We start from the raw sequence: 19,601 nt of genomic DNA on the forward strand, positions 1-19,601 counted from the left end.
AGTAACATTGGACAAAGCACTTACTTTTAAGCAGCACTCTCTCAACACTAAAAAAAGGTCTGTGCCAGGAACAACATACTGCGGAAGCTAACAGGTTCATCGTGGGGAGCTCAACCACATGTTTTGCGCACCGCGGGTCTGGTGCTGAGTATCTCAGCAGCGGAATTTGCGGCGCCAGTTTGGAGGAACTCTGCTCACACTAAGCAGGTTGGCGTTGCCGTAAACGAAACTGTACCTATTGCCACAGGATGCCTCAAACCAACTCCCACAGACATCATTTATCCCATCATAGGCATAGCACCACCCACTACCCGCAGACAAGTAGCCGCCGAGATCGAAAGATCAAAACAACGTGTCCGGCTGAAATCCCGCAGGAGTTTCATTGAAACTACTGAAGAGCTCGCCACCAAGCCCGTCGCAAGGCGGCTATCTCTTTGAGAAGAAATGGTGCCACACTCTACAATGGAACTACTTGAGGAGGGATCTGCAGGATTTCAACTATCTTTTACAACTTGGAGGTCATTAAACCGGCTGCGCACTGGAGTAACTGGGTGCAAATCAAACCTATTTAAATGGGGTTACAGTGATAGCGATAGGTGTGAATGCGGAGTAATACAGGACTTGGACCACCTACTGATTTGCCCAGATATGTCTATAACATGCACTAAAGATGATATTTTGAAAGTCAATGACAAAGCAAACTACGTTGCTAATTACTGGGAAGGGAAGATATAATTGATGCATCCGGATACGGAAGAAGAAGAAGCCCTATGTTTGATTTTTTTTTCTTTGCCAAAACGCTTCCAGTCTTAAATTCTTACGCAAGCAGTCCGCACACGTGTTTCACGATATCACTTTGTGTTGTATTCAGCCAGCCTCTAAACGCGTTTTCTCTTCTCACTCTGTCAAACGTAGCAACGTATCGAAGTATTCGGGACAGTGCTTACCAGAGATGCACATGCGTAGACATGTAACATCAAGTGACTGGTGCTTTGAAATCATGGTTTTCAACATTTCCTGTGGTGATCAGTTTTGCTGTTCATTTAACAAGGGTCAGTTCCGTGTCATTTTTATAAGTAACCTCTAAGACAGAAAGAAACGACACACTACCATGAAATTATTCGAATGGGACGGAAATCGGTTGATGTGATGTACATGTGTATTCTATGATTTAATCAAAAGAAAGGATTTCACAAATTGAGAAAATCAATAACAAATTGTTCCACCTATGGCTATTATTCAAGCAGTTATTTGGCTTGGCATTGATTGATAGAGCTGTTGGATGCTCTCGTAAGGAATGTCGTACTAAATTCTGTCCACTGGCTCGTTAAATCGGTCAAAATCCCGAGCTGGTTGGAGGGCTCTGCCCATAATGCTCCAAACTTCCAGAGGTGGGGAGAGATACGGCGACGTTTCTGGCCAAGGCAGGGCTTGCCAAACACGAAGACAAACTTTCTCCGTGTGCTTACTGGCATTTTCTTGCTGAAATATAGCCCCAGGATGGTTTGGCGTGATGGTCAACAAAACGGGGAGCACAATATCGTCGACGTGCAGCTGTACTGTAAGGGTGTGCTGCGGATGACAACCAAAGGGGTTCTGCAGTGGAAAAAAAATGGCAGCCCAGATTGTCACTCCAGTTTGGCGGGCAATAGGCAGGTTGGTATGCCATCACTGTACGGGCCACCTCAAGGCATGTCTTCGGGTTTCAGTTCGAAGCAGTACTCATCACTGAAGACTATTCTACTCCAATCAACGCGTTTCCAGGCCGGAGACGTGTCTGAACACGCCCCAGATTACTGTGGGATACCAACCTGACTATCGCCTGCCGTATGTGGGATGCTATTATTTTCATAGCAGCACCACTTTGGTTGCCATCCGGGGCACTGTTGCAGCACAGTGTTACGCCGACGGATTCTACGCCCAGTTTTGTTGCTCTTCGAGGTGACGCTGACGCTGAAAAAACGAGCCTATCCTTGGCTCGAGATGGTGCAGTTTGGACAAAATTTGTCATTCCTGCGGTTCCTGTAAAAGAGAGAGATATATTGCCACTCTTGTTGATTGGTCCTAGCTGGTGTAACCTGAAAAAGAGAAAGGCACACGCTGGTGGGGTATTAGTAAAACATATTCCCTCAGCAGGTCAGGCCAACGCGTGGTTGGCCTGTGGTAAGGTTGTTCGCCCAGTCCACGGATGAGCCGGTTGCGGGAGTGTCCCGTTTTCTCCTAGAACTTCTTGTCGATGGCGCGGAACCTGTCTCGGAGAGGCAGGATCCCGGTGTCCTCGTGGAGTTGGCCCGTCGAGAAACGCCTCGGAAGATGCATAGCAGTCTTCAGGGCGCGGTTCTGTATCCGCTGCAGAGTCACAATGTGAGCATCTGCGGCTTTCCCCCAGACCACGGCCGTATACTCTAAAAGTGGGCGAGCCAATGTTAGGTAAGGCGTGATGTTGTGTTGCGGTGGCAATGACGATTGCGGGTTTAGCAGCGGATACAGGACGCGGCGGCGTCCTATTGCTCTCCCTTTCACATCACGGATGTGATGCTTCCAGGTGAGCCTGCGGTCTAGGGTAACCCCTAGGTATTTCGCCGTCCCACTCCATGGGATAGGTTCTCCCAGGATTTAGACTGGCGCATGCCCTGGCGGCAGAAGTATTCGGGTGAAGACAACTGCCTGGCTCTTCGTGACGTTAAATTTCAGCCGCCACTTAGTTGCCCATGCGCCCAAGGCGCCACAACCGCGTTGGAGGCGGTTTCTCAGCACTTGGGCGTTCATGCTGCGAGTCAACAGGGCTGTATCATCAGCGTACAGCGCGAGTTCGACTCCTGCCACTTTCGGGGGCGTCGGCAGTGTACAGGGAGTACAGCGAGGGGCCGACCCCTGCGGCACCCCTGCACGTATCTGCCGGTCTGTGGACGTACCGTCGTCAGCCCTCATGTGGAAGGTTCGTTTAGACAGGTACGATCCCAGTAGCGTCATGTGAGACGTCGGTATCCCTTGTTCAAAAAGTTTGAACTCGAGACCGTCGTGCCACACCGAGTCAAACGCTCGGGAGACGTCGAGGAACACTGCCCCAAAGCATTCCCTTGTTGCCAGTGCCCTCATCGCCGGTTGTACCACCCGCAGGAGCTGGTGGGAAGTGGCATGTTCTTCTCGAAACCTGAACTGCTCGTCCGGGATGATGCCCTCCTCGGTGACGTGTCCAATCAGTCTTCTCGCGTACAGCCTCTAAAACTTTCGAGAGGGACGGAAGCAGGCTGATGGGTCGATAGCTCGATGCCTGGCGTGGGTCCTTGCCGGATTTCAGAATGGCCACGACCTCCGCGTGTTTCTCACGCAGAGTGGTATGCTTTTCTTCGAGGTAAGCCATCGTGGGCTTATATTTCAGCAAGACAATTACCATCCGCACACGGCGAGAGTGTGGGTAGTTAGGTAGCCGGATCTCACCCCAAATCAGAAAGTTTGGAGCAGGGTCCTCCAACCAGCTCGGGATTTTGACGATCTAACGCGCGTATTGGACAGAATTTGGCACGATATCCCTCAGGAGGACATCCAACAAATCTATCAGCCAATGCTAAAGTCGAATAACTGCTTGCACAAGGGGCAGAGGTGGACCAACGCCTTACCGACATGCTCAAAATTTCTTCGTCGTAAGTTGATTCTTTGTCTCAGAGGGTATTGTAAAAATTGTGGAAAGTAATGGCCTTATAACAGTCCCTTGGGGTATGTCTGAAGTTACTTTTATGCGTAAAGATTTCACACCATTTAGGAAGATATGCTGTGTTCTGTTTGTCTGAGCTCCTCAATCCAGTCATACAGTCGATCTAATGTTCTGTACTCTCTTATTTTGTTCGTGAGGCGGTGCGGAGCTGTTTCGAACGCCATCCGGAAATGAAGGAAGACGACGTCAACCTGGGCTCCGATATCTGCTGCTTTCTGGGTATCGTGGACGTACAGAACGAGCAAGGTTTCACACGAGCTTTGTTTCCGAAATCGTTGTTGGCTCCTGCAAAAGAGATTTTCGTTCTTAAAAAAATGGCACATTACGCGAGCATAAAACATCTTCCAAAATTGTACAACAGACCAACGCAGAGATATAAGCCTATAATTTCGTGCGTCTGTTTGACGACTCTTCTCGAAAACGATAATGACCTGCATTGTTTTTCCAATCACTAGGAACGATCTGCAGTACAAAGTTGCTAGAAGGGGAAAAAGTTCTTTCCCTTACTGTGTGTGAGAGGGCGTGCTGAAAAGTAATGGCTCCGTACTTTTTATTCGGTTCTCAATGTCGACTGAGGTATTACGTGTCATGCATATTACTCTGTCCTCTTTCCCGCTTCGCTGCCGGTAAAGGGCTCCAGATTGCAGCATGTAACTTAGTGGTGTGTACCGTAGCTATGTCGGCGCGTGGGGAACAGCGTGCTGTAATAGGGTTTCTAACAGCAGAAGAGTACGTCCACACTTGGAGCACCCTCTCCTCCAGCACGACGATCCCACACCACACACGAGCGTTGCGTCATCTGCAACAATCCGAGGCCTTGGGTTCATTGTCATCGATCATCCTCCATACAGTCCCGACTTGGTCCAGTCCGATTTTCGTGTTTCCAAAACTTGAAGAACACCTTCGAGGACTTCACTTTGATAGTGATGAAGTCAAACGTTCTACAGCGATGGTATCTCCGTCTTTGGGAGAATGTGTTTGTCACCAGAGTCAGGGTTACTAAGTTGAGAAATAAATGTATAGACATGAAGGATAAAGATGTTGAATATTAAGAAAGATAGTTTTATTTAAAGTTTTATTTAAAAAACTTTCAGTTTTCGAATAGAAATTCGGAGGGATTACTTGTCAGCATGCCCTCGTATAATCGCTCTAGTATCTCATGTCCAGTAGCCTTCCCGGTACCTGCTGTCTTGACGTTCATACAACGACTTGAAGGGGAAGCGTATGATCTTCCTCAGTGAAACGTGTTCGAAAGAAAGTGTTCGACATTTCGACCTTTTCTCTTTCGTCCTCCGTTTAGATACCATTATGGTGGCAGAATATCTGGACAGACGGTTTCGATGCGTCTACTGATTTGACATAGTACCGAAACGTCTTAGTATTTTATGCCAAGTCAGTAGATAGAATTCTTTCGTTGTCTATTCCACAACTTACTTAATGATGATGCCAAATTCTGGGCCCAACTTGGTTGCACTAGCGTCGTATATGCCACCTCCTTTACAGATGCAACGAGCCTTCCAAGAATCCATCCTGCAAATCTAAGTCTCTCATTTCCCTTCCGTAAACTTATTTTACGTTGTCGTCCTAATGGTATGGATTCTTACTGTTACCCCTAAATATATGATGTGGCGTGCTCAGATGTTCACCTCTAACCTTGTGATCGGACACTATCGGGATTCTTCGTCTTTATACGCATATCTTACATCTAGCCGCAAGAGTGCTGATTTTCGTTACAACAAGCGCAAATTTTATCCTAGTCTTTGTGGTATTCATTACGATTGTCGAGCGGTGACGCTTCATCAGACAACCTGAGAGTGCTGCTGATTCTATCTGAGAAGTTGGTTACGTATTGTGTGAACATGTATGCTTTTCTAGGGATCTCCCGACGTTACTTTACACTTATGACCGAGTAAGGTGGCGCAGTAGTTAGCGTACAAGTTACCCATTCGGGAGAGCGACTGTTCAAACCTGTGTCCAGCCGACTAGATTTATGTTTTCCATGATTACCCTAAAACGCCCCAGGCATATCCGGAATGGTTCCTTTGAAAGGACACGGCGTATTTCCTTCTCCAGCCTTAGCACAATCGGAGCTTGTGCTCCATCTCTAATGACTTCGAACGTTACATCCAATATTCCTTCCATTTACACAGATGGAAAAAGTCATGATACAACGACATGCACGTATACAGGTGGCATGGTACAAAACGGCACTGGTTTGACTGGTGATTGTAGTCGCGCGGCGGGAATGGACATAACCTGAACACGGAATGGTAGTTGGAGCTAGAGGCATGGGACATTCTGTTTCGGAAATCGTTAGGGAATTCAGTATTCCGAGATCCACGGTGTCAAGACTGTGCCGAGAATACTACATATCAGGCACTGGCTCTCACCGCGGACTACGCAGTGGACCATAGCCTTCACTTAACGACCGAGAGCAGCGGCCTTTGCATAGAGTCGTCATTTCTAACAGACAATCAGCATTGTTTGAAATAACCACAGAAATCAATATGGGACCTACAAGAAACGTGTCCGTTAGGACTGTGCGGTGAAATTTGGCGTCAGTAGACTATGGCAGAAAATGATGGACGCGAGTGCCTTTGTTACCAGCACGAACTGCGCTTTTGGCCAAATCGGTTGGATTTTAGACGACTGCAAAACCTTTGCCGGGTCAGTTGAGTTCGGTTCGATTTCAGTTGCTGAGAGCTCTTGGCAAGGTTCGAGTGTGGCGCAGACCTCACGGAACCAAGGACCTAAGTTGCCAAGAAGGCGCTGTGCAAGCCGGTTGTGGCTCCATAATGGTGTGGGCTGTGTTTACATGGAATTGATTAGGTCCTTTGGTCCGACTGAACTGATAATTGACAGGAAATGCTCATGTTTGACTATTCGGAGACCTTTGTCTGCCATTCATGGACTTCATGTTCCCAAACAACAATGAATTTTTATGGACGACAGTGCGCCATGTCACCGAGCCACAACTGTTCGCTATTAGTCTGAAGAACATTCTGGACAATCGGGCGAATGGTTTGGCCATCGAGATTGCCCAACATGAATCCCATCGAACATGTATGGCACGTAATCGAGATGTCAGTTCGTGCACGAAATCCTGCACCGTCAACACTTTCGCAATAATGGACGGCTATAGAGGCAGCATGGCTCAAAACTTTTGGATATCGAGGAAGACGTGATCTACCCATTCGTCTGCATCTACTGTTTACAATATGCCGTATGTGAATAAAACGAACTGTTTTTCTCACGAGTGGTTTTTACTGCATCCGTGTTGATTCTTTGATACAAGCTTCACTTCCTACATCACAGTGTTTGAACTGAGAAAATACCTTATGACCTCACAATAGACAGCTGTAAGTGTTGTTGCTCTGTAATTCTGGGTATCTGATCTTTTACCCTTTTTGCAGACAGGAGTTATTCGCAGCAAAAGACGTTCTCTTGTAACTACGAGGCAGGAAGTAGCTAATTACGGAACGCATTCAGTGGAAACCCTAACTGGAATTCCACTGTCTAGAAATGTGGTTCTGTCCTTTATGCTTCATGTCAGTGTCGCACTAAGCCACGTTATCGGCTACACTACATTTTGTACCCTTTTTTATGAGACTTTCTTCTGCCGACATGTGTTCGATCTTGTTTTACTTTGGTTTATCCCTTTTTACGCAATAATTTTTTTCAGTAATGATACTCTAGTGAGAAACTATTGATTTTTAAGTCTGTATTTGTCGTATTCGTGGTCTTGCAGACATAACCTGTTAACTCAGTCCTTCGTGGTCTCATTAGCTGTAACTGACAAGTTGTGCTAGATATAAATTTCCACCTAGCCTATATATGCCAAACAGAGCGCGGTGGTCGTGCACAATTGAGATTTTGCGCAATGAACCATAAATCGGATTAGCTGTTTAGCAATATAGATTGTGATTTCTTACCAACAGGTGGTGGACAAAAATACGAAACACCAAAAACACAACACACTGTCATGCCTAATACGGTGTGGGAAAACCGTTAGCATTCAAAACAACTTCCATTCGTCTCGGAATGGGTAAAGACAGGCCTTGCATGGGGATAGCGATCACTCAACCTGATCTCCAAAGTGGAACACAAAGCCTCAATAATATTGAGATCTGGTGACTCTGCTGACGAATAGAGATGCATCAGCTACCAATCCTTCCATAAATGTCTTTACAGATGAGGGAAACAGACCCACCTGTGTGTGGCTGAAATTTAATTATCTTTAGAGCCACTGTTAATTGGATAAAAAGTTTGTTCTCCGACCTATATAGTACAGTAGAGTTTTCCGACAGTGTGGGGATGCGAGCCACCACTTGTGCTAGCGCTAGTGGCATTGCTGACACAAAACACACTTCCAGAAAGGTTCGCTGAAGCCGTGCGCCAGCCCTCCACGAGCCCTGGCTGTCTTGCAGACATACTACACTGAAGAGCCAAACAAACGTACACCTGGCCAATATCGTGTAGCCCCCCGCGAGCACGCAAAAGAGCCGCAGCTCGACATGGCGTCGACTCGACTACTGTCTGAAGTAGTGCCGGAGGGAATGGACACCATGAATCCTGCAGGACTGTCCATAAATCCATAAGAGTACGGAGTGGGTGGGGGACGGGGTGGAGATCTCTTCTGAGCACCACGTTGCAAGGTGCAAGGCGTCCCAGATATGCTCAATAATGTTCATGTCTGGGGAGTTTGGTCGCCAGCGGGAGTGTTTAAACTCAGATGAGTGTTCCTGGAGGCACTCTGTAGCAATTCTGGACGTGTGGAGTGTCGTATTGTCCTGCTGGCATTTCCCAAGTCAGTCGTAATGCACAGTGGGCCTGAACGGATCAGGTGATCAGACAGGATGCTTACGTACGTGTCACCTATCTAGACGTATCAGGAGCCCCATATCACTCCAGTTGCACACGCCCCACACCACTACAGAGCCTCCACCAGCTTGAACAGTCCCCTGCTGATAAGCAGTGTCCATGGATTCGTGAGCTTGTATCCAAACCTATCCATCCGCTCGATATATATATACTCGTCCAACCAGGCAACATGTTTCCAGTCATCAACAGTCCACTGTCGGTGTTGACGGGCCCAGGTGAGGCGTAAAACTTTGTGTCGTGCAGTCATCGAGGGTACCGTACACGAGTGGACCTTCGGCTCCGAAAGCCCATATTGATGATGTTCGGTTGAATGATTCGCAGTTGTTGATGGCCCGGTATTGAAATATGCAGCAATTTGTGGAAGGGTTTCACTTCTGTCATGTTTAACGAGTCTCTTCACTCGCCGTTGTTCCCGTTCTTACATGATCTTTTTCCGGGCGCAGCGATGTCGGAGATTTGATGTTTTACCGGATTCCTGATATTCACGGTACAATCGTGAAATGGTCGTACGGTAAAATCTCCACTTTGTCGCTACCTCGTAGATGCTGTGTCCCATCGCTCGTGCGCCGACTGTAACACCACGTTCAAACTTACTTAAATCTTGATATATTGCCATTGCAGCAGCAGTAACGATTTAACAACTGCGCTAGACACTTGTCTTATATAGGCGTTGCCGACCGCAACGCTGTATGCTACTTGTTTACATATTTCTGTATTTGAATGCACATGCCTATATCAGTTTGTTTGATGCTTCTGTGTATTTGGATATGAGCTTGCCTACGACATAGGAAACATATCCCATCACGACGAGGAGAAGCTTTTCTACCATGATTTGAAAAACACTGAGGACAAGACTTCTTTATTCTATTCTGTGGTACACCTCTGTACCATGAGACTGCAAGACTTTACATCTGTTGTTAATTTGAGACCTGTTTTCATTCACTTTAACTTTGGCATGAACTACTTCACTTTTAACAGCAGAAGTATGTGGAGCTCCAAATTCAACGTCAGCTGTGCACACAATACTTTGAGATTCCACAAAAGACAAAACTTTTTTCAGATCAGGCTCTGGCAATTTGAGAATAGCGGTACGAATGCGTGCGTCTGACACATTTTGCGTGATTGCATGACGTAACGTGACATCACTGTAATTGAGTGCAGAATAAGGCACCTGAAATCTCTTGTTAGTCCTCTAAGTTCGGCAGTCTACTGTTTTATAGTGTGAGAGGGCTGTTTCTTGAGTTGAAAAAATTTAAACCTCGCTGTTGTGACCATGATCGCGAGCAGCAAAAGAAAGGTAGTCGTAACTAACATCGTCTGGATGAGATTCTGGGCACGGATTTAAACATTAACGGTTTACGTCGGTTCCGATAGTGGAGAGAGAAAGAGCATTGCGCTATGTCTGTGACGTTGTATGCGGTGAAATGAGCTCCTACGTGAACGCGATATTACGGCCAATTCTATTCGTTGTTGTTAAATGGCAGAAACGTGGGTGCAAAAACCAGCTGTGGCGTTGCTTGTTGTGATAGTGGCGTAGTGATTAGCTGCACGTTGGGCAGGAGTCGTTTAATCTGCTGCGCCTGAAACGTAATAACTTCGCTTAGAGATAGTGCCTTTGGCGGCTGAGACATAGTTACACACTTCGCAAAGTATTATAAAATTTTATTGTAATCAAATAGGAGACTTACAAGAACATCATTTTTCGACGTAGCCTCCTTGCGTTTCAACGCACTTGGTCCATCGTTGAACAAGCTTCCTGATGCCTTCATAAAAGAGGATTCTCGTTTGAGCTGCGAGCCAGGAATGCACCGCCTCTATCACTGTTTCGCCCGAGACAAATCGACGGCCACTTGATGCCTGTTTGAGTGGACCAAACAAGTAATAGTCAGAAGGAGCAAGATCGGTACTATATGGAGGGTGATCTAGTACTTGAAATTTGAGTTTCTGGAGCGTTTTAGCAGTGTGGGCAGCAGTATGCGGACGGGTATTGTCGTGCAACAACACAACACCTTTTGACAGCAATCCTAGGCGTTTGCTTCGAAATGCAGACTTTAGCCTGGCAGTAAGCCTCTCACTGTAACCTACACTGTTTGTTGTTGTGCCCCTTTCCCCATGATGTGTCAGTACTGGACCTTACGTGTCCCAAAAAACCGGAAGCATCAGTTTTCCTGCGAACGGTTGCGTCTTGAACTTTTTCATGCACGGCGAATTTGGATGCTTCCATTACATACTCTGCCGTTTACTCTCCGGCTCGTAATGATGGATCCATGTTTCGTCGCCAGTAATGATCCTGTCTAAGAAGTTGTCCCCTTCTTTACCATAGCGATCCAAATGTTTTTTGCAGATGTCCAAGCGCGTTTGTTTATGCAACTGTGTGAGTTGTTTTGGGACTCGTCTTGCACAAACTTTATTAAACCCAAGTCTGTTGTGGATGATTTCGTAGGCAGAACCGTGACTAATTTGCAGACGATGTGTCACTTCGCCAATAGTTAAGCGTCTGTCTCCGAGAATCATTTTACGTGAACGCTCAATGGTTTCTTCATTTGAGGCGGTAAACGGTCGCCGGCTCTTTCATCCTGTGTAACATATGTGCGACCATTTCGGAAATTTTCAATCCGTTCTTAGACACTCCTTTGTGGCAAAACACTGTTCCCATACTGTACCGAAAGTCTTCGATGAATTTCGGCCCCTGATACGCCTTCCGACAGCAAAAAACGGGTCACTGAATGTTACTCTTGTTTTGTGCAAATAGACAGCGCAGCAGCCATGATTAACAGCACGGCAGCGATAACGAAACTAACCTAGCAGCTTGAAAACTGCAAAGATATAACAACAAATAAACAAAGCAAGCGTCATCTACGTAAAACGACTGTACTACCAAAATAAAAAAATTATAACTAAATTGCGGATAATAATTGATTACCCTCATAGGATAAACAAAAATATAGAAATAATATTTTGTATGTAATAAAGAATGGGGGAAAAAAGGGGATGGGTTTCGTAACATGCAGCTGCACGGGGCGGAAGTTGAAAATTTGTGCTGCACTAGGACTGGAACTCGTATTTACTGGTTCTCATGAACGGTTGCGTAACTGGTTTGGCCATCCGGACACAGTCCCTGACTGGCTCACATTTCCGACAGAATGGCTTCGACTGGTACTCATATTTATATGAAATAGAGAATGGGGACTGAGAGGAAAGGGATGAGTGGAACTTCGTGTTTTCTAGCCACACAGGGCGTTGTGGAAATGCAATGGTGAAAGCTGAAAATTTGTGTCGGACCGGGACGTCAACCGAGATTTACCGCTTCTCATGAGCGGTTGCCTTAACCATCTCAGTCATACGGACGCAATCCCTGCCCAACTCAAATTCCAACAAAATGCAATGCAGCGTCTTTTGTCCATTAACACACTCTTAGCAAATTACTGATTCCTGTAGAAGTTCGGACAATGTTAGCAACAGCGTGTCGAGTGTCCTAAAGTGTCTGCGTGGTGTTATGTAGACGGCTCGAACTGGATTCTGCCCCTGGAGGTCTCCAGTACCACTCCAGTGGCTTCTACTATGTTGAGTGGTGGTAGGTGGATCTGATGGTACTACAGTGAGGTGATGCATACACCACTGTGCCACCTCCTGTAGCTGGTCTGTCTGTTCGGTAGCATACTAACAACACAACACTCCTCACCTCCTTTTATATCGGCGGGATACTTTTCATAAGACATCGCTCAAACTTAAGAAGTAGAAGACATGGAAAGAGTTTAATGCTTTCGTTAATATGATCAGATGTGAATAGATGGTGTGGCACAAGAGTTATCTGTAAAACCGTTTTCGTTGTGGTCTTTCGCAGATGGATACTCCTGAGAAGCCAACTGTCGTCATCTCCGGCATGTCCGGACGTTTCCCGGGATGCGACTCAGTAGAGGAGCTAAAGGAAAAGCTGTACAGTGGAGAGAATATGGTAACTGCCGGCGGGTGCCGCTGGGGGAGTGGTAAGTCTTAAACCAGCAGCAGTTTCTATGATCAGACTTGTCACTTGTCTCATGGAACGATGGTGATTTCTTCAGTCACTGGACGTTGTGAACGTGCCAAGATACAGAGTCCCTTCAATAGGCAGACTGAAATACTTCGTTCATATCTGTGAACTAATACATTTATAGGCTTATGCCCTATTTTTATGTATAACAGTTTCGAACACCAAGTAAGTAAGCATTTTTTTACCACGCACTCTGGCGCAAACCTTTGGCGGGCTGTGTGTGAATTTTGCTGCTGATTTTACTGAAGTAGCTTAACACTTCGCCGCCGGCCGCTGTAGCCGAGCGGTTCTAGGCGCTTCAGTCCGGAACCGCGCTGCTGCTATGGTCGCAGGTTCGAAACTTGCCTCGGGCATGGATGTGTGTGATGTCCTTAGGTTATTTAGGTTGAAGTAGTTCTAAGTCTAGGGGACTGATGACCTCAGATGTTAAGACCCATCGTGCTTCGAGCCTTTGGAGCCATAACATTTCGCCTCCCAAAGCTCAGTAGGCACCGTTCCAGACGTTCTCCCAAGTGACAATTCTGAAGCCGTCGCTTGGCATCGAATCAGTAAGTGTATAATACTATAACGAACCTGCAATTACCGCGATTTATGTCTTTAAGTCCACACACGCCAGATGTCTCTCCTAAGAGTCGTCAGTCTCATTTTCTCTGGTGTTTCGGCAGATAGTTAATGTTCGTTTTTGCTGTATGTATACGTTGTCAGCCCAAACAAACGCCGCTCATGTTTTATCTGTTTCTTTCGAGTTACAAGTGTAACGTTTTTTTTAAATAGTACAGTTTCACGTTTCCGTTTGAGAGAGCGCCACAGAGTGTGTCTGCTTCGATATTCGATTTAACAGCACGTATTAACAGGGACGAAAAACCCTAAGAGGGACCAGTGTTACAGCAGCGTCTGACGATGAGAACATGTTAAGTAACATAACCCGATTTCCCAGAAACTTTGCACACTGGAAAAAAGGGGCAATATAAGCGAAATCGTGTCTTGATTCATTCGTAGATACTCGAAAGTTTCTGAGAAAACGACAGTCAAAGTTTTCGAAGTATTTTATTTGCATTTTGGCACGTAACTAGTCCAGCCGGAGTGGTAGCACTGCATCTAGCGTCGCAATTCCGCACTGTCTCTCCACATATTTTCATTTATCTACCCATGTCTGTAGAAGATTACTATGTGAATGTGTAAAATAATAAATGAATGAGAAATTTTTTGTCTTCAGTGAAATTTGTGTTGTGTGTCTTGTCAATAATATAGGTAGTGTTGGATACTTGTTCCCGAGAAACGGATTTCGGTTGGCGAACAAGTCTACCTATTTACTCCTGCAGCTTGCAAGGAGGGTGTTGTATTCTATCGATTCTGACCTGTCCAGCTGGTTTTGTCACTTGAGGGAATCAGTAAGAGAAACACATCATTCCAGATTTATTTTTCAAAGTGAACAGACAGCAATGGACCATTCACACATATATTATATGAGAAATGTGTGAGACTTATTGTGACACACAGTTGTAATTTTACACTTCATATAACGCCCTTGTATCCCCTAACTCGATGAGAAACATTCGTCTAGCAACATTCTATGGTCATAGGGAGATATATGAAAAATAAAATGAAACAATAATCGAGTTTTGAACACGCAGTGTAAATAGTATATACAAAGCCGCGATGCTACGGACAGTTCCAACACTTCACTTGAACTTATCAAGCGATGAAAGGCATCTAAATTGCTTCGAAAATTTTGACCGTCTTTTCTTAGAAATGTTCAAGCATGTACGGATAAGCCAGTACACGTGTTGGCTTATTTTAATCCCTCTTCCTCTGAGTGAAGTTTCTGGGACATCGGATTATGGCACTTGCCGTGTTCTCTTCTTGAGTAGCGCCACTAGATGGCGGTAGGAGACAGCACCGCGAGGATCGCCACCAGAGGCGCTAACGTGAAAATATTTAATTTTTTTTTGGGGGGGGGGCAAGAATCATTTTATTAGGTAATACATTTGACAGATAACTTTGCGTTTCCATCTACATGTTCGACATTCCAAACCAGCCCTATTTGCAGATGACACCAGAGTATTGATTGAAGGTGGAAATAGAAAGGCTCTTAGGCTGCATGCTGAAGTCACAAATGAAAAGATTTCAGAGTGGTTTGTGAGGAATAAAGCTACTGATTAACCATTAAAAAAGAAAAAAATACCGCCACTGTACAGTTACACACAGAGCAAAATTAAAACTCCATTAAAACCAACAAAAACAAACATGAATGACTGAGTTTTGAACCGTGATTCCAAGAAGCTGATGGATGTACCCATTGTTTCATAATACAATCTTCTATATTTGTCACATGTTTCTACAGATCAATTGATGGAGTCATCGTATTTCTTAGGGACTTTTCTTCTGCGGGGTAATTTTGAGGAATCAACATCCAGATCTTGACATTTTGAAGTTACTTCACCCCAGAATGATTCAAAATTGTTTCTTATAAATTTAATAGAAGTTACAAGAGTGGAAATCATCTTATTGGCCTTCTCCAAGAGTAGGGATTTCCTCTGTAGTGCTATGTTTACGGAATCAGTGTGACCAAACAGTTTTACCATAAGTGATAATATGAAAAAGAAATCATATGTCTGCATATTAATCAAAAAGCCGTTTGCTTTGGCTCCAGTGTCTGAGTTGTCATTTCTTGAAACATTTAGAAAAATTCCTGAAGTTCTGTATAGTGGACAAAACTGAAGACACTGCTAAGTATCTTACGGCCTAACTTGTAAGACAAAGTGGTTTCCAATTTGTAGAGGCATCTGCCTTCAGGTGAGCAAAAAGATCTAACCTTTTAGGTGAATCTCTCACAAAATGTATTAAATCCTTCATAACACTCAATGCATTTCGACATTCTGGAACTGATTTCACAGTGTCTTGTAGTGTTAGATCTAAACAGTGTGCAAGGCAGTGCACAAAAATAGCTCTCTTCTCCATTTCCATAAACTTTGCCTGGACACCATTATATAATCCGGCCATGTTAGCTGAACCGTCAAAGCATTGGCCCCTACAATTAGATGTAGGCAAATCAACTCGTCTTAAAATGTCGATAATAATATCAAACAGAGCCTTAGCTTTGGTACTTTGTATTGAGTATAGCCCTAAAAAATGTGCTTCTATCTCTAGCGAAGCATCAACAAATCTTATAGGGATACTAAATTGGTCTATGGTGGCTATGTCTGTTGTTTCGTTCGCTATTATTGCTTATTGCAAAATACTTTGCCCTCTTGACATCCTCCAATAATTTTCTAAGAAGTGTATGACTTAAAATGGCCAAAATTTGGTTTTGCACATCATGGGATGACCATTTGTAAGTTTCGCGCTGTAGCCATATTGAAAGTAGTTGATTATCTTCACATCGAAGGCGTAATAAATTGTCAAAGTTACTTGTTTCATCAGTATGCCCACGTATTGCAAAGCCCCTGTACTGCTAAATAACGGAGAACATATGATTTTTAGTAAACAAGCTCGGTTTTCTCTCATTTCTGTCAGTTTTTCTCTTTGGAAATCTGGATAAATACATCGACATTCGATTTTAAGGATCTGAATTTCAGTACAGCTTCTCTGTGGCAGCCCGATGCTTCATGCGCTTTCAACTTTCTTCCAGTTCGAAAAACCAGTTTCCATGAAAGTTTTTTCCATTTTGTGAGAAAACTGAAAACGATTTTCTTCAAACATGTGTCTGCAAATTTTGCAAAAAAAAACAACATCTTTTACCTTATTGTAATCGATCCACGCAAATTGTTGTTTCCAAGAGGGCTCATAACAGCGTGCCGGCCGGGGTGGCCGAGTGGTTCTAGGTGCTACAGTCTGGAACAGCGCGGTCGCAGGTTCGAATCCTGCCTCGGGCATGGATGTGTGTGATGTCCTTAGGTTAGTTAGGTTTAAGTAGTTCTAAGTTCTAGGGGACTAATGACCTCAGAAGTTAAGTCCCATAGTGTTCAGAGATATCAGCGTTGTTTTTTCCGGGAACAGTATTTTTGTCATCGCCACAGTTCAGTCACTATCTGTGTCTTTGTTGTCACACAGCACCACTAACACTGGGTCTAGCTTCACCATCGCTAACACTTGCCACATTGCCACATTTCTTCCTAATTATAAACTTGTCCATTTTAAACTGGACAGTAACGGACTAAAGATTAACAACTGAACCGAGTCACAGTTAAGACTAACTGACCACTGGCGATGCCCAGCTCCGGAATATTTACGTTCGCTGCCAACATTAGCTGCGGCCTGCGTACTAACAAGAAGTAGCCATGTATCAATAGCGTTGATTATTGTCAGGGCCGGCTCTAGGGAGGGAGGGGCGAACCGTGCCATCGCCCAGGGCACATTTTTGGGGGCGGCAAATCCATCTTGCGTAAATGAATGAATGTGAGAATAAAACGGAAATACAAATTATTCATAAAATCAAGGATCTTATTGAAAATTATCTATGGTACAGAAACAGTGTGCTCCGATTTACGAAAGAAACGTTTCCTCCAACAAAAATGCCTTAAAATATATTGCACTGTAAACGTATCACTGACTGCTGCTTTGAACTTAAAACATATTCGCAACAAAGGGACGAATGAGTGTGATATGTGAAAATGAGGCGTATGAAATATATTGTGGGAAAAGTTGACTATGTCGAAAAAGGGGGGTTGTGGGAGAGGGGGGGGGGGGGGCGCTTGACATGTTTGCGAGGGGCGGCAAAATCCCCGGAGCCGGTGCTGATTTGTGTGGCGTTGTACGTAGTGATTGTCAATAGAATTTACAAAAATGAATGAAGAGTCTTTAACATTACCTAGTCCTTCCAGCGATCGCCATCAAATTCGGTGTCACTATTGATCACTAGTTTCTTTTTCAAACTGCCAGCAGGCTGCTGTGGGAGGAAGTGGAGCTCGTCCTAGCAGCCAAAGCGCTGCGAGCTCATGGTGAGCTTTCGTTCGCCGCATACCTCCGTACAGTAAAAGTGTGTGAATAGTGCAGATGCAGGGGACAAACCCTGTCACGACAGTTCGTCATATGCAGACGTTGGAGGAGTAGCAGAAAGCAATACGCAATAGCTCGTTAAATCGGTATTTTTGTTCTACATAATCATTACATACTATTATGCAAAAATGTATGTGCAAGTTTTAACAAATTTCCCAATAAAGAATGACGAAGGGGGAGAGAGCGGTGAGAAATGCATGTTTGAATATTGAGGGGGGGGGGGGGGGGGCAGGCTCCTACTTTTGACTATTGGTGGAGGGGGGCGCCACTGATCGCCACAGAAGACGTGGCAATTCGGGCAACAAAGATGCGAACAAATGGTTACCGAGCTGTCGCTTTCTGTTGTTGCTGTCTACTAGCCGACAGCAAGCCACATATGCTCAGTACTAATATATTAATAGTATCACTGCCAATCGTTTTCGCAGAATGGCAAACTGTTTCAGTTTCCACATCTCTAGCACGATAACATCTATATTATATTTTGCAGTGCACTGGGATTAAAAGAAAGCATGCTCCAATACGTCCTCTAGCACTTGCCAGGTGGGTAAAAAATTATTCGCAACTACTGATGACTGCCATTCAGTGCAGAAAGAAGAAATTCTGGCCAGATCCTTCTGGATTTCTTTAAATAGAGCGACCATATTTCCTGTAAAAATCGTCAGCGAGTTATATAATAATTCATCTTACAACTTGTGATAAATAATTTATATTTTCTGCGGAACATCCTACGTTATTTCCGTGTCTGTCGAACTTTGGCTTTCCACAATTACGTACTGGTGTATTAGTCAAAAATTGTTCCAGCCAGTCACCTACCTGTGGCGTTACTCCATCATTTTCATAACTATTTGACGACATGGTTCAGCGTGGAAGTCGTTTTGGAAATCCACGTCGATGAATTCTACCTATTCATCTGCATCTACTAAACTGCCCAAAGCACATTCTGCACCGCCCTTTCTAGTTGCGTAATTTGTGTGTCTTTTTTTTTATCGGAAATCTCAATACTCTTTTGACAGCAGATAATCGTTACTGGCAGCCACCTGTTTTACTGGGATAAACCGGTAATTTCAGAGCAGTTGAATTGAGCGCCTGGGATCTTCAGTCGTGTCCGAGAATGTTCAGTCTGTGAACATACCTCGAAGTACCCATTCAGGCTTAGACGTGCGCACACTGTGTCTACGGCAAAAATGTTGGTCTAGGTTACATTTCAGGTGTCGCCTTGCGACCTGTTTCGCACTTTCGTCGTGCTGATAGTTTAAACACTTGTCAGCAAAGAATATGCGTGCTCAACAGCGACCTCGGTTGGACATTTAACCGCTACCGTGAGACACAAAACATTGAAGTTCTGTCTCTTAGTGCATCCGCAGACAACACTGCCAGCCGGTGAGAGCTACAAATAAATTGCAGCTCTTACTTATCCCCCCCCCCCTCTACCCCCCCAAGGAAACATGGTCCTAGACAAAGTGGGACGGCTTAGGTGCCTCAACGTTGCAGATACCCATATAGTAGATGCAACCATATCGGAGGAGTTTGGACTCTGTGGAGAGGCCAGACTAACATATGGTCCCTGAAAAGAGGCAACGACTTTACAATAATTACACGGTCAGTAGTCTAGGTCAGTAGTTTTCTAACTTTTTGGGTCCTCGGCTCCCTTGATATGAACATAAACATCCACTTAGTTTTATTCAGTCTTATTCTTGCAAGAAATAAGTGGGAAGGATGAGCCTGCTTCTTCATCGCCCGTTCTTCGAATCTCGGCCCAAGGTTAGAAACTGCGACTCGCGTCTCTTTCTCCACATTTATTCGTGATCTATATTTCATGTTGAGGACTGCCAATGTTGATAAACCTACCTCACATAAACAGTATGTTGCAAATGATATCAAACCTCGCAGAGCCTTGTTACTTGCTTGTGAATACTCTGGCTTCAACAAGCCCAAAACTCAAGCAGTGATGAGGAAACAATCATTGATGCCAATGTG

The 19,601-nt window shown here is 44.8% G+C and overlaps 1 protein-coding gene across 1 annotated transcript in view; it reads left to right on the plus strand.

Annotated features, from left to right (window-relative positions):
- The window catches only part of LOC126353900 (fatty acid synthase-like), a 445,172-nt gene that overhangs the window by 59,095 nt on the left and 366,476 nt on the right, over positions 1-19,601 (plus strand). Inside the window, exon 2 of the mRNA XM_050003124.1 lies at positions 12,441-12,582. Within this exon, the coding sequence (XP_049859081.1) occupies positions 12,441-12,582 (142 nt within the window). The remainder of the gene's footprint in view (positions 1-12,440; positions 12,583-19,601) is intronic.

Source organism: Schistocerca gregaria, chromosome 3 (genome assembly GCF_023897955.1).
Source record: "Schistocerca gregaria isolate iqSchGreg1 chromosome 3, iqSchGreg1.2, whole genome shotgun sequence".
Lineage (NCBI taxonomy): Eukaryota > Metazoa > Arthropoda > Insecta > Orthoptera > Acrididae > Schistocerca > Schistocerca gregaria.